The 16000-nt window shown below is 47.1% G+C and overlaps 3 protein-coding genes across 3 annotated transcripts; 2 read left to right on the forward strand and 1 right to left on the reverse strand.

Annotated features, from left to right (window-relative positions):
• Positions 1-60: 60 nt before the first annotated feature.
• LOC135830781 (pecanex-like protein 1) lies at positions 61-5533 on the forward strand (the record flags this gene model as incomplete). Its single annotated transcript, XM_065342995.1, is given in 2 exon segments — positions 61-258; positions 2562-5533. Coding segments are annotated over 2 exon segments (2211 nt in total), but the record flags the coding sequence as incomplete, so codon positions are not given.
• Positions 5534-6261: 728 nt separating this feature from the next.
• LOC135830782 (reticulon-4-interacting protein 1, mitochondrial-like) lies at positions 6262-11565 on the reverse strand (the record flags this gene model as incomplete). Its single annotated transcript, XM_065342996.1, is given in 7 exon segments — positions 6262-7395; positions 8259-8529; positions 8993-9129; positions 9811-9859; positions 10145-10275; positions 10393-10461; positions 11089-11565. Coding segments are annotated over 7 exon segments (1224 nt in total). The 3' UTR covers positions 6262-7218.
• A 143-nt stretch (positions 11566-11708) lies between these two features.
• Positions 11709-13154, forward strand: LOC135830783 (large ribosomal subunit protein eL32-like). Its single transcript, XM_065342998.1, has 4 exons — positions 11709-11806; positions 11907-11983; positions 12071-12223; positions 12961-13154. Exons 2-4 carry the CDS (start codon positions 11912-11914, stop codon positions 13117-13119), a joined length of 384 nt encoding a protein of 127 aa, XP_065199070.1. The 5' UTR covers positions 11709-11806; positions 11907-11911; the 3' UTR covers positions 13120-13154.
• The last annotated feature ends 2846 nt before the right edge of the window (positions 13155-16000 follow it).

Below are 16000 nucleotides of genomic sequence, written 5' to 3' on the forward strand. Positions count from 1 at the left end.
CCAACGCCTTGTTAAAATATGACTCTGTTGTTTCTATTCACTCTGTTCCCCCGCTGACAGGTGAATGAGGAATGTGTGCGTGGACTGTGGGCCGGGCAGCAGTACGAGCTGATCTTCTTGCGCAACAGCAATGCAGAGCGTGGCAGCATTCAGAATGCACGGCAAGCCTTGCGCAACATCATCAACTCATCGTGTGATATTGGCTACCCCATCTACGTATCTCCGCTCACAACCTCTTATGCCGAGAGTAACAATCAGGTAGGCTGACTAACACACTACTACTTACACTACACTACTACAGTCACACCTCGTTTATCCGGATCCCTCGCCATCCGGAAGAAAATCGCTGGTTACCGATGTGCATCATATGTTACGCATACAACATAACCGGACCTCGCGATCCGCATACTGGTGCATGATTTTGTGTACAAGCTGGTCAAAATATGTACAAAAAGCTTCGTCGTATCCGGTTGCACGTGGCTTGCAGAAGCTAGAATCAGAGAGTTGTACAAACAAATCAGGTCCTTGACCTGCTGCATGCATGTGGGTAGCACTCAGTGGCATGTACTTGTCATTTTTCTCGCTTGTTTTACGTGCACGCTAGTTGTTCTGGATCCATATACATGTATGTACGATGCCGCCCATTTTGATGTGTCACATGCATGTACAGTATGTGTGTTCAGTTATCCGGTTCCCTCGCCTATCCGGATATTTACTACACTACTACACTACACACACTGACTACTGGCTTACATGTCCACTGCACTAACTGGCTTACATGTCCATACTACACACATCCACACTACACTAATTGGCTTACATATGAGCCGTGATCAGCAAAAACAGACATATAGGTCAAATTTTCAAAATGAATTTTTTTGCCGGAAATTGTTTGCTACAAGGCAAGCATACAATTTCCAGCAAAAAACACCATTTTGAAAAATTTGACCTATATACATGTAGAAGAGAAAAGGACATATGGATACGAGTTAAGAGTAACTCTCCATCACTGTAACATGATACTTTATACAGTCAGAAAGTGCAATAACTAGGCACAAAACTGACAGAGTACTGAAACTGCTTTGCTGCTTCGAATTGTAGTTAGACCGCTTTGTCAAATATCGTACTGGTCTCGTCATCGTCCAGTAACAATCGACATTCTTTGTTCCGTTGGGACTGTAGCTTTTGCTCGTTTTCGTTGCGCTTGCCTTCCCCTCTTTGGTCTTTCCATAACCTTGAACCTTCCAAGTTGGAAGGCTGTCGGTTAGCGCTACGGAGATGTGTTGAAGCTAGGTGTCAGGACGTCGAATGTTTCAGTACTCTGTCAGTTTTGTGCCTAGTTATTGCACTTTCTGACTGTATAAAGTATCATGTTACAGTGATGGAGAGTTACTCTTAACTCGTATCCATATGTCCTTTTCTCTTCCACATTTATTTATGGCTCAACATCCGAGTTTCATATATACATGTAGGTCTGTTTTTGCTGATCACGGCTCATATATTATGCATACTACAGACATCCGCGCTACACTATTACTGGAGAATGTATGTACAAACACACACTACATACATCCACACTACGCTGTTATTGGAGCATGACTGTGCTGCTGTTAGCTGCTGTACTCACTCTGTAGATGTATGCTATGCTATGCTATGAGCAGCCAAAGTCCTTGAAACCCTGTTTGGTGTGCTGATTACAATCAGTCATGTTGCTGTGTGAACAAACGTGTACTGTAAAAGCCATAATTATAACGAAGTGCTAACTCTAACGAGTTAACGAGGAGAAACCTGTCGTTAAAATAGAAATCGTTATACAGAAACCGATACATATACTGTCCTATTGAGCGTTGAAAATGAGTGAGAATCGTTACCTTTGGTACACGTAAACTAGTCAATTTTGGGAAATCGTTATATATGCGCCTCGTTAAGCGGGATTCACAATAGCTTTTTTGCGATGCGACACGCGATGCGACAGACGCGAAACCGGGAAAACCCCAAATCGCAGCCATGTCGCACCCCACGCAACTGCCGCAACTGGGCCATCGCAGGCCATCGCAGAAGTTGAGCTTGGCTCAACTTTTGCGATGCGATGCGATGCGACAAGCGATTTGGTGTACGATTTTGACCTTTTCTACAGCAAAGTTGTACAAAGGTGCAAGAGTTGCCTATAAATGTTTACAAGTTGTGTCAAACCGCGCGAATATCATGGTGACGTACCCAAATCAGCAAAACTTTGTCGCATCGCTGACTTCTTCTGTGAATGGTATTTCGCGAGTTCGCATCGCACGCATCCATCGCAGATCGCGTCGCATCGCGTGTCGCATCGCAAAAAAGCTTCTGTGAATCCCGCTTTAGAATAATGGCTTTTATAGTACTTGGATATGTGTGTGTATGCGTGTGTGTGTGCGTGCGTGTGCGCGTGCGGGTGTCAATGTGTATGTGTGTTTGTGTGTGTGTGTGTGTGTGTGTGTGTGTGTGTGTGTGTGCACGTGTGTGTGTGTGTCTGCGTGTGTGTGTCTGCGCGTGTCTGTGTGTGTGTGTGTGTGTTTCTGCCTATGCAGATAACTGACATGCTAGGCCCCAGTCTGAGCTGGTCCTACCTCTGGTCTAAACTAGGCCAGTGTCTACAGTTTGCCAGGTGTCGCCTCACTGGCAGTCACAATCAGCCTAGTAGTACTGGTAGTACCACAGCGGCAGCAGCAGCAGCAGCAGGTGCAGCCAGTGGCAACACCAGCCAGGGATTACCAACACGACGAGTTGGATTTGGCGGAGCCACGTCTTCGTTCACCACCAGTGCTGGGCCGCGATCACCTCTGATGCCGGGTTCATTCACAAGTGCGTCCTCAACTACTTTCGGCGCTGGTGCTGGTGGTGGTGGTGCTGGCATGGCCAGTGGTGTCGGTGATCACGCCCACTCTCCACCGTCCTCTTCATCACCACCACAACTGCCGAGAGAGCACGCCCATGCCACAGCATCCACGTCGGGTGGTCACGCCGACCCCAGCCAGGCCGGATCGTCGATGGGCATGCCATGGAGCACGGCCAGCATGGGTGGTGGGGAAGAGGGCGGCAGTACAGCCAGCGTGGGATTCCGACTAGCGCATGGCAGCACGGACAGCCTGCAGGGACTTAGCTCGGCCATCACGGACAGAGAGAGCCATGTGTCAAGTTTCCGTGGTGACGGTAGGAAGTCCTCATCGACCGGTGCTCGCGATAGTATTCGACATGTCAACATCAATGCTGCCGCCGCCGCTTCTGGCAGTGCGGCCGCCTCTGCCACTGCTGCTTCAGGTGTAGGTACTGACGAGATGACTAGTATGGAGGGCATGAGTATATGTGGTTCGTCCATGGCTGGTATTTCCACTGTCAGCCAGCTAGCCAACGCTGGCTCTTTGGCGCTGAGCGCGCATGGAGCGAATGCCAGTGTGGGCGACTCCACATCACATATACACATGGACTCTGTGTCTAGAGGCGACGTGTCATCACGTGCCGACACGCACTCACGCCTGGACGGGCAGTCGGTGGCGGAGACGACGTCACGCTCCGATGTATATCGCCGTCGAGCAGGTAGTCGCAGTGGCAGCCTGCACAGCACTGCCGGTATGTCTGTAGCCGCATCGTCTGATCTAGTCGTGGCTGGGTCATTGGCTACCATGGACGCAGCTGCTACGGCAACAGATGGTGTTAGCTTGTCGAATACTAGCAACTTGGATGCGTCATCGCGTATGGATGGCCTTGAATCAGCATCGAGAGTGCAAGGTGGCAGTAGTTTAGCTGGTAGCGGTAGCTTACGCAGTGACCGGTGGTCAACTGCAGTGTCGGATAATATGCTGGCTGGTGGTTCCATTGCTGGCGGCTATTCTGGTGCCGGTGATTCGCTGGCTGGTGTTGCTGGCTCGATTGGTGTGCCTGACGCTGCATCAACACATGCAACAACACGCAGTATTGCAGAGAACAGCGCTGGCAGTGTTAGTGTAGCTTCACTGGATCAGCCAGCAGCGTCTACACCAGCGTCACAGGCACGGGCTGGCCATGCTGCTGCTGCTGCTGCCACTCCTGCACCCAGTATACTGGCCAGCGTGGTGCCGGTAGGTTCACATGGAGGTGCTGCTGCTGCTAGTGCTACGACTGCTGCAACTCCTAACGTTTCTAGCACTGCGGTGGACATGGTAGACAGGGCATATCGACCGTCTGTCACCTCCAGCAATAGTAGTAGTATCGTACTGGTGTCGCCGTCTCAGTTCCAGCATCAGTTCCGCATCCTCCGTGTTGAGCTCATCTTCAAGCACATCTCCGACAGCGAACCGCCCGGTCTGGACATCCGGTGGCCGGATGAAGACATGCGTATCCATTGCTCACCCACGTATTGGCAGTCTAAGAACTGGTGGCCGGCTAAGGGTGTCATTGGTCGCCTAGTCCATGTCTGGCTGCCCACTAAGGATAGCAATGCAGCACCTGAGCGCTACCACAAACTGCCCGGTTTCGGCGCCATCATGGTCCTTCAGTGTGACGATGACCTGTGCTGTGTGGCTATTGATCAGACGGCTGTTGCGGATCTTGGTGCCCTGTGCTAGTCGTATCCACAGCACAGCCACCGCCGCCGCTTGCAGCTATGCACCACTCTCTCTCTCTCTCTACTCTCTCTGCTGCCTCGCCTGCAAATGATACCGCCGCTCTGTTCACCCCTGCTGTTGAAAAGTTTGTTTATCATATTTTCCAGATATCAGTGTGTACGGCGAAACCCACGAACCACCATGAAATACTCTGACCGCATGATGGGTCTGCTTGACATATTCATGAATTAGATTGCTCCTCTTGTTGTTGCTCTCATCTGCTCATACATACCTCTAGTACTCTTCTGAACATGACACACATGGTCATATTGCTGGCTGCTGCTCCTGCTACTGATGCTGCTGCTGTGTATTATGCATCTCGTTTTAAATTTCTCACTTGATTTCAAATGTCCTCGTGCTTCTGTGTCTGCTTTGGTTCTTCCCCAGAATCTTCGGCATTATGTCTTAGTGTAGTCAGCAGTCATGCGCCCTCCTGAGCTGGGCTACCTCAGTGTAATCCACCGTTATGCCCCCTCCTGGGCTACCAACCATTATGCCCCCTCCTGGGCTGCACTCATGCTTTATAGGGTGCAACATATAAATTTTGGTTTGGCCAGTCTTGGTGCTTTTGCAACTATTTTCTGTTTCCCTTTTTTTAGCAGTCTCGTGAGCATTAGCACCGTTGCATCGTTTATTATTTCTTTTGTTATAGAGGGCAGCCGGTCTGTCTCGAAATTTTGCTTATAAGTGTTTGTGCATTTTTGCCGTCAGTATTTTTGCGTGCTTCTCAGAGCGTATAAGATATGTATGGTTACTATGGCAACTCAGTATTGTTCCATGCTATTTACATCGTGTAACCGTGGTAACGTCCACCAGTGTCATGGCTGTCAAATGGCTTGCTTATTTCTGATTTGTGTCTGTCTAGCTTGCTATACGGATGATCTACTTCTGACTACAATAAAAATGTAGTTTCAAAGTAACGTTCTACCTGGTAGTATGGCGTGTGTGTGTGTGTGTGTGTGCTGTGGTGTGGTGTGTTTACTGTTTAGTCTCCGTGCCTGTACTCACATTCCAAGCTGCAGATGAATGCGGAATGTTGTCTTTGACCAGTCCCTCCAGCCATGTGTGTATATGGAGGGTTATGTGCGTGCGAAAGTGGTCAGTTTTGCGAGGCACAGTTGATTTCATGAGGTGGTCGGAGACCCAGGTTCCACTGCAATATTATTCCGCACCCTATACTTTTCCGCTACAAAGTTCCAGCCTGCACTGGTACATGCACTGATTTTAACCTTGCAAGTTTCCTGTATCCTTGGGAGCTTATTTTACTTTTGCTGACACTACTACATGTACGATCATTCCAGCGTGCGCACTTCGCAAGTGTTGTAACTTGTCAGCGTGCCAGGCTTCACGCCTGACATTGCATGTGTTACCATTAGGGTACCCTGTAAGAAGGCCTTAGGCCTGTGGGGATTGCCCTTGCATCAAAAATTTGATAATAATATTAATGGTTACCGGTATAGTGAAGAGTACTGCATGAAACCCAGAGGGCCAGAGCGTGCAGTACAGGACTCCTGCTGCACAACTGCAGCTCAAGTGTACGCATTACTATACGCTACTAGTATTTCACGGCGCATATCTGCACCAACTATGATGCAATCCTGGAATTTCAACGCGACGTGACAGACACCCATGCAGAACATGTCCGAGCTCTGGGTTTCGTGTTATCTTGGTGTAATAAAGCCATTTACAGTTATTCACATTGGTTGCCATGGTTAAATAGCAGTTCCATGTGTTTACAGTGATCACCATGGTTACATAGCAGTTCCATGTGTTTACAGTGATCAATAGCCTGTGCAGATATGTGACATCCACAAGGTGCCATCAAGTTTGCCACTCACACACAAGTCATGTTATCATGGTTATGGCCTGGTAAGACACTGTGCAGTGTACAATCTGCGTGTCTGAAGTGTGCTGTGGCATCGAGCAAAGCTTGTTACTAAGACACGGGTACAAGATCGTCACCGCGCACAACTGAGCCGCCGCCGATGGGCAGGAGGAGGCTGTCTGACGCAGTGATACCGTACGGTGGCGCAGTACATAGTGGGCGGCGGGTCACAGGCTTGATTCGAATAACGCATTTCCCTGACCATGGATCATTCAGAACAAACTAACCACTTGACGGGATGCTGCTGCTGCTGCGCTTCATGTTCACTGATCATCATGCCTGACAGCTGCATGGCTGTAGTGCAGTACAGTAGGGTAATGAGTGCGTGGGCATCAGTATCGGATGACAGGTAGACAACATGACTGTGCACTTGTAGACATACCCCGCAGCACCGTAAATAAATAAGAAGTCCACGATGTGTGTTGTGCTACTGCAATACTGCACTGCCACAATCCACTGAAACCCTGAGCTACAACACACTTCACTGCAACACTTTATTGCAGTCCGCTGCAACACTGGTCCCCGCTGCAGCACACTTTGCTGGAACACTTTACTGCAGCCCACTCTGCTGCTATATAGCCAGCAGACACCACAAGATGCTTGACTGAAGCGTACATCCTGGAAGCCGCGTATTCGGTCATTACATGCTCATCCCGTAGCATACGAACTGTGACATCATCGATGAACCAGGACTCAATCCCCAGGCCATGTGTTCCAATGTCATCCCTCTGCTATTTCACCAACAGCCTCGGTTTCTCCTCGGTGCAGCTGCCTGGCTTCCTCCGGCAAGAGCATCATGTCGACAACGGTCTTGCCCTGGACGTCCTCCTTTTCAATACGCTTCATAGCGTCCGGTATCTCCTCCAGACCGATGACGTCTTGAACTACAGGGACGATCTGTAAGAGTACATGGCACACATGCCCACACATGCACGAAAGTGAACCTGAACAATGGCTGTAAAAGCTACCGTTGCAACTTTGTGTCAGACGCCGTGCTCTCTTGGCATTGCATGAAGCTGAAGTACAACAAACACGTGCCGCCGCCACCAGCACCAGCACCAGCACCACTGATAAGCCTGTACTGGACAGTACTATGCCAGTACAGTCGTCCCTCTCTAATCCGGCACTTGTTTATCCAGCACCCTTGCAAACCAGCACACTTTCTGGCAAAACGAATTTTTTCAGTTCATTTTCTACGCTTTGATCCGGCACTTGAATTCCACCTCCAGCAGCGATTTTCTGCAATAAATCACTCAAACTGTACATATAAATTCGATTTTCTAATCCAGCAGTTGTACATCGCATACTGTCAGGGACCATTGTAACATACACAACACATGTAACATACACTTGGGAATATCCTATGCTAGTGCATAAGATATTCCCAAGTGTATGTTATAGACATGCATTCCACAAAGTACTTGGTTTGACACAGAAAATCCCTACGTTTTGACGTACGACACAAACATGTATGATAACATGTGGGCCGGGTTGGAGGGCAGGATTTGATAATCCAGCACCCTTGTTTATCCAGCAGAAAATGCCGTTGCAAAAGGTGGCGGATTAGAGAGGGACGACTGTACAGTAGTCAGTGGCAGTCACACCACTGCCGTGCTGGGAACATGTCAGCATGCACAGCAGTAACACATAGAATACACATGCACACACAAACGCACACACACACACACACACACACACACACACAGCGCACAGCAATGGACTGCATAAATATGAACATTTGACAGACCAGTAACACTCACCGTGCCATCCTCAAGGAAATATAACAGATAGTCGAGGTAGTACGGATGTGGTGGCATGTAACTGAAATAATAGTACTTGCAGCCATACTTCATACGTAGGCGGGCCTTGGTTAGCAGAATATCCTTCATCATACCAAACGCTAGGTCAATATCCTCCTCGTGGATGTTCTCATATAGACGCTGCTTGAAGGACACGTAGCTGCCACGTCGGTTGATACAACGCAGCAGGAATCCATCGCAGTGACCAGGTATATCCAGTATCAGGTCAAACCTGCATACGGTCACAAGAGTAACACAGTACACACATCATGTCATCAGTACACTTGCAGGCAGTGGCACGCGGCAGGGACATGGTGCCGTGCAGTGACACTTGAACTGCTACTGTGATTGCAGATGTTCATGTACATGTACATGTACTGTCGTAAGTGCTTCCAAGGGAAATCACGCAGCATAAATCTACTGAGACACTTACTTCACCGTAGTGCCTACTGTTCTTTTTAAAACAAATACCTGTGCACTATAGCACTATTCTGGAGGAGGTACTGCTGCTGCTGCTGCTGCTGCTGTTGTTGTTGTTATTTTTTTAAATGAAATACAAGGATTCTCCAAAAGAAAATTTCTCTTAATTTCTGTGAAAAGAAGAAGGACAAAATGTTACAAGTTATGACTAATTGTCATAATTGGCTCACCATCCGAGTTAACTATTAATTTCTATTTCTATTTTCTTGGCATACTTGTCCAATGTCTCCAGATCTACAATGAAGTCCTTAGCACGGAAAGCCAGCGTCTCATCTGCACCTAGAGACTTGAGCAGTTTGAACGATCTGACCAGTGAGGTCGTGACGATATGGGCACCAGCCGACTTCAGCAGCTGAGACAAATACACGCACACACGCACGTACACACACGCGCACACACAAACACACTTTACTGTGAATGTCCATAATCACATACGTAGTCATTTTCAAATTTATCGGCCACATGCGAACTAGTATTTTTAGTATCATTAGGCAGGGTGTGAGCGTTGTTCTGCCTTAGCATTCTTTCACATCCGACTTGTGAGTAGTCACTGTACAAGTTATTCCTTGTACTTGTATATCCCGTACATGGTAATCAGCAGCATTCCATGTATATCCCGTACATGGTAATCAGCAGCATTCCATGTATATCCCGTACATGGTAATCAGCAGCATTCCATGTATATCCCGTACATGGTAATCAGCAGCATTCCATGTATATCCCGTACATGGTAATCAGCAGCATTCCATCGTACATATACACCTCACATGCTCGTAGATGCTATGCACTGGGTGCGACTGCACAAGTACACCGAATATGCAACCGCCAGGAGTGAATGCTGTATAGAGACAGGGGTACATACTTATTAGGCTCAACTTAACCAAGTGCAATGAACAGTGTTACATCCTGCAACAAACTGAAGGGCAGTGCTTCATGTCGTTCCAGGATGCTCTTTAATTAATGTGTGAGTGTATACTTGTATTCGTGTGTGAGTTGGAATGGGAAGGGGGGGGGGGGGTATCTTTGTACATACCTGTACTGCTATAGTCCCAACACCACCGCCAGCACCGTGAATTAATACCCTGTGGATGCAGAACACACCCACACACACAAATGCATACACACAAAAACCGTGACACGCCAGGAGAACATGATATCAAGCCAACAGGAGCAATAGATGGCTGTATAAAACCTCCACCCTCTGTCCCCCCCCCCCCCCCTCTCTCTCTCTCTCTCTCTGTGTCCCCTTTGTCCACATGATCCCGAGGCCGCAGGCTTGCAAAAGAACACCATCATGGAGAGACAGGCCAGTGATACCATCAATGTTGACGCGAGAATGTTCTCCCACACAACAGCGGGGTACGTACCGTTTACCAGTCAAGTTCTTGTAGTACTGCCTCTTCAGTCCGGATTGACAGCAAGCAGTCATTACAGCTCCCGATACATATGGTAAGGACGCAGCTTCCACAAACGATAGATTTGGTGGTTTATGTCTCGCCTGGAAGAAAACAATGTATTCATGAAAAGAGCAATGAAACGAATGGTCATTCTACTTATCTACTAGTTTCAAGTTGCACCTGCAATGTCTCAAATTTGGCAAGTGACATGAACTTACATTATTTTGCTCAACGACGACAAAATCTGAGAAACAGCCTTGTCCGAAACTTGATGTGGCACCGAATACCTGCAAAGACAGAATCAAGCAACAAATCGTCACTACAGCTGCCCTGACACACCATCTCTGCAAGAAGGTATTCCCCACTGGTCGAACAACAACCATGTGGTATGTCCGAATGCACATGTATGTTACGCTGCAATTGACAGTTTTGATCGAACTAGTACCGTAATCTCGCGCATATAAGACCATGGTCGAAAAGTCGCTGTTTTTGGTTCTTTCACAAGTGCGTTTTCGTTCGATTATAAGACCATGGTCTTATATGCGAGAGACAAACAACGCATTGACATGTACATGTGCAAGTACGCGTATTATTGGTGAATGCCAGTACAATGGAACCATGATGAACCTCGTGTTGTTTAGTGATTTTCATTCACTTGTCCCTAAATGCGCGAGATTACGGTATTACTGTCCTTGATAGGAAATCAGCTGGGCAGTGGCACATTCTGAGGGACCAACCATTTTTTTTACGAAACATGCCTAGACCCTATTGATTGTACTGAAGAGGTCAAAGGTCATAGTCTACTAATCACATGACCTACATCGGTTAGTGGAAATAGTGAGTGAATGAGGTCAGGTTTATTAAAGAGCTTACACAGGCCGACATACGCACACAACAAATCACAGCAGTCATACCTCATCTCCAGGTGTGAATAGTTTCACGTCTGGCCCTGTATCCATTACCACACCAGCGAAATCTCTTCCAAGAACTAGTGGCAGTTCAAATCCTTCAGCCTTCTCACCAGCCGTCTTACGACAAATATCTAAATACGGCTGAATGTAGCCAGTCTTCATTTCAAAGTCATGTCTATTCAGAGATGATGCCAGGTTGCGTACCAAGATCTGATTTGGTTGGATAATTTTGGGACATTCGCGATGGTAACTCATGTCCAGTTTCCCCCAGTCTCCATAGTTTGTAAGTTCCAGCGCGCGAGTCAGAGACGGCACGCCGATCTGATCTTGGCCTTTGTAGGCCTTGGCGACCTGGTAGAGGCTACGGATTCTTCCCTGCTGTTTGGACAGCATCGTCCTTTCCAGTGGCAATGATTCCTTGGGAGTTGGGTCAATGACAGCCACTATGTTTCCGTACGGTCATTTCAGCACCACGCACCACTGGCACTGCACTTCTTTCTGAAATAAAACTGATGACGCTGTGCGATGGCTTGGTTCGTCTCCATGGCGCTTTGTGATTATTCTTGATTTGAAAGATTTCGTACATCGTCATTAATTTTTTCGACTTCGCCAAAAATTGCAGTGTCGCCATATTTTTTCGTTTGTGCGCATGCGTATAGTGGCCACGCTCGACCCTGCATCTTCCTTTCTTCTCCTTCTTTTGACCATCTTCGGGAGGCTGGTGAGTTTCTCGCCATTTTGCATGAAGTCCATAGTAGTTTTGGCCCATCCTGGAATTAAAAAGTAGTGCTGTTATTTTCTGGTGCTGTACCTGTGTTCAGCAATCATGGTGGCCACAATGAAGAAGCGCACCAAGCGGTTTATCCGTCACCAGTCTGATAGATACGACAAAGTCAAGGTATAAAATTGCTGTTCGTGATCAGAATAGGAGGCCATCCAGTTGCTGATGTCGTAAGTTTGGTTGCATATTTACCCTGTATTACAGCCCAGCTGGAGAAAGCCAAAGGGTATTGACAACCGTGTCCGCAGACGCTTCAAGGGTCAATTCCTTATGCCAAACATTGGTTATGGCAACAACAGCAAAACCAGACATCAGCTTCCTGACGGACACAAGAAGTTCCTTGTCAACAACGTTAAGGTGCGTAACTTATTATTTGAGGACAAACAGTTGTATTATTTGAACAGCATCCATTCACTTCTCGACAAATTCTCAACATTTCTCAACATTTTTGAAAAATTCATTCAGATAATAATTATTGAAAATAATGCACTCAGCTATCCGATACTCTAGGCACAACTAATTCAAAGCACATCTGAACAAGCTGCCGTTCGTACTGCTGGTGGAGACAATCAGTGTGGAGGTAGAAGTGGAGTTCGCAGCGTTCTACAAATGCTGTTTCCGTGGATTGTAAAGAGCTGAGTTGTCGAGCAGAATTAGTCCTGCCTAGTACTAGTGCTGGATATGCCGTGTGGCTCCTCTGCTACTGACCGTGGATCTACTGGATGCAGACATGCTTTGCCAGCACTTTGTTGCTGTGTTTATGGAGTGGATCCTGTGTGCACGGAGTTGCTGAGCAGAGTGGAGTGCAGCGTGCAAATGCTGTTTACCATAGTCCACGGAGTCCATTGAACCCTGTCCAAGTCCTGCTCGTGTCTGTGGCAATCCCAGGCCCATGGCAGTCGCCGTCAATTGGATGTGTAGTAGCACCAGTATGTGCCGCTGTGGATTCTTGTGCTGCACTGCTTATGGAGCTATCTGTCCTTGTTTTGAAGTGTCAGTGCAGCCGGTTTTATGGTGTATTTTCACTCCCAACAAAATATTCGTTCTTGGCTTAACTGTTTGTTTCTTTTTTTTTGAACTGTTTGTTTGCACAGGAGCTCGAGGTTTTGCTTATGCAGAACACCAAATACTCTGCTGAGATCGCACACAACGTCTCTGCCCGCAAGCGCAAGCAGATCGTTGAGCGTGCCCAGCAGTTGAACGTTCGCCTCACCAACGGTAACGCACGCCTCCGCAGCGAGGAGAAGGAGTAAATCCATAAATCAATAAACACTTTATAAAGACCAAATACTGTCCCCATTGTTGGTGCACATGCTTGTCGTCTGTACAGCTGTGGTGAACCTACTGGTTGGCTCATTGTCACCTTTGGCCCCCTGTGCGCGAGAGTGCTAGCAACTGTTTACACCCTCCTCCTGCATGCCTGCTTATTGGTGTGCAGTCCACTGTGCTTGTGTGGTGTATTAATGCCAATACAGTAGTCCCGTCTGTGCTACAGAAATTCTGCTGGATTAGGTATGGGTGTTGATTTACTGTGCCATGTGCATGAAGAGGGTATGAAATATAGGCTATGAAAACATTGAGTGGTGTGTGCTTGCATCTACAGTGGAGTTGCGCACTGAAGAACGTGGAGCCCAAGAACGTCCAGCTTGTAATTCTAAGAACGCCACAGCCTAACGCTAAGAACAGCGGTGTTGTTTTTCTGGCAGCTTGTGGGATACATTATGCAGTACGTATTGTTTCTAAGAACGTGCTATAAACCCCTTAGAAACAATGTTTTGGGCGTACGACTACTGTATACCATTGCCTATCAAGAGTGTATACCCTCTCAGACTCACGGGCATGTACGACTTTGTAGTACGTTTTGAACATCATGTGCTATTTTCTTGTCCATTCCCATGGATACCGCGGGTTTTATGCGAAATTTCTCAAAACGCCGAATCTGAGCGTCTGCGCTGCAGTATCTTGTGAGGATCCCAGGACAGATCTAGATTCAGGCACATAATCGTGATGATATCAATAGTACATAGCCCCCACTGGCCCCAGGTGGAAGGGTGTGTACTTTTGATGATATGTATGAAGTCATGTAGAGTCTGTTTCCAAGGGATTAGGCTAGTCTACAATTATTTTGTTGGATGTTCTTATCTTTCAGTAATCTCCCTGCGTTATCAGAAGAATCGTCGACCGATATGGTGGCGTTCTTACTTCTTCAATCTTAGCATTTCGTCCTGGATGTTCTGGGGCTCGACATTCTTCGGCGCGTAACTATTGTAAGGCGAACATGATCTAGTACAAATTGTTCCTAGGAACACAGCCAGGTAATGAGATTGCCAGAAGACAAGAAAGCCCCACGCTGCCCCCTTAGAAACGACGTTATTGGGCTCCCGACTCTGTTGTACACTTGCTTGCATTCAACTACATGACTACTTTCTTCAAACACTACAGTGTCATGTTGTACTAAGTACATGACTATACAGTTCTGCTCAATGAAATCCAGTCGTGTCACTTACGCGGCGGCGGGCGTTGCGCAGCCCTAGGCCTGCGAAGTGTGACTGGGCTGCAGAAGGCGCAAACTAACTTACTTGAGTGATCAGCACTGTACCCTGATCTACCGGTACCGCGGTACTTGTACGGTCGTGTTGCTTACATTGTAGACTATAGTTTGTGAACATGTGAACTCTCTGTATAATTATTATATCGTCGAAAGTACATACCGGTTACCCAATGCTATGGACAGCTGTTTCGACCATAAAGGCCTCGTCAGTACAGCTACGAGTTAAGTAGGCCGAGTTACCAGCCACGGTGCAGAGGAGGCACCACAGGATTATGTACACTTGATGTGGGGCTGTGTGCTCTTTATGTCATTGATAGTATGGCATGCCATTTGCTCCCGCCGCTTGTGCGCCAACGTGTGGAGTGCACACCAGAGATTCAAGACTCTCTGGTGGACTAGTACCAGGGAGTCGTAATGACTTTGGGTCATCCTAATAAAGTTATTATTATTATTACCTGAGGGCTAACCTGAAGGGCACACACAAGCCATAAGGCCCTCCCTGCCATGCACTAACTATTTTTAGAACGAGGTTACAATATCTCGCTTGTACATGTATTATGCTTTCGTACCCTTATATTGGCCCTGTAGTTTTTGTGGTTTGTGTGCAGAGAAAATAATTAATTCGTGTGGTATGATAGAATATTTTCTTCTGGTAACTCAGCACCACTGAGGCCCGGACTACTAAAAGGAGAATGGAAGCAAATGAAATGCCAGGCGCTCATTGTGAGCTTCATTCTTTATTCAAACATGTACATGTAGCTTGTGGAGCTACATGTATTGTAGGGGCTTTGGGAGCCCCTTTTCGATACCTTTTTTTTATTTATTTTTACCGAAGGATGTACCCAGAGTGCTGACAGTGCTCAACACAACAGAACAACAAGGACAATCAAGGCTTGTTTGCTGCTACATGTACTTTAAGTTTCATGCTTACGCAATCATCAGGCAACATCCGATACGTATAATCAAGAGTCCATAACCCCCCGGGGTTATGGACTCTTGGTATAATTATAAATGACTTTGATCTTCCTTCGAAGCTTCGGTTTTTATAGGGTTCCGCCAGATGAAAGAGTGGGGGAGGCGAAAAGCGTACACACTTCTGAAATGCGTAGCGGTTAGTAGTAAACCGTACATTTTATGCAGAGTTCATTATCTACAGACCGCATGCACCGTACTAGTCTATAGAGTATAGTGCGTACATAAAGTAACACTAGTTGTATGCTGCACCTGTAGGCTTGCCTTGGCGGGAACGTCGCTGATTGGTCGTCTCCTGGACAACGAGACAGACCTCGTTAGAACGCGTTGGAACAATGTTTACTTTGTAAGCAAACTTTACTTATTGCACATTATACCGGTTACATGATGCTCAACTCACAAAGCTTCATGTGCCGGTACAGGGAATAGTTGTTGGAAAAGTAAATTCAGTGCTCCCTGCACCTACAATAATACAATGACTATGTAGATACATAAACATGTTTCCAAAAAATAATGCCAAGTACTTAATTAAGTGATAACGCCAAGGTTTTCTTCTTTTCTCTTTATGTTCACCACCAAGAGTACTCTTGTCACCACTCATCCGGGATCCC

The sequence above is a fragment of the Sycon ciliatum genome, unplaced genomic scaffold (genome assembly GCF_964019385.1).
Source record: "Sycon ciliatum unplaced genomic scaffold, ocSycCili1.1 SCAFFOLD_2273, whole genome shotgun sequence".
Classification (NCBI taxonomy): domain Eukaryota; kingdom Metazoa; phylum Porifera; class Calcarea; order Leucosolenida; family Sycettidae; genus Sycon; species Sycon ciliatum.

Bases quoted from the DNA above. Each gene is read 5' to 3' on its own strand.
- LOC135830783 (XM_065342998.1), top strand. From the start codon at position 11,912: ATGGTGGCCACAATGAAGAAGCGCACCAAGCGGTTTATCCGTCACCAG. The intron at 11,984-12,070 runs GTATAAAATTGC...CCTGTATTACAG, and splicing joins ATAGATACGACAAAGTCAAG to CCCAGCTGGAGAAAGCCAAA. The intron at 12,224-12,960 runs GTGCGTAACTTA...TTGTTTGCACAG, and splicing joins TCCTTGTCAACAACGTTAAG to GAGCTCGAGGTTTTGCTTAT.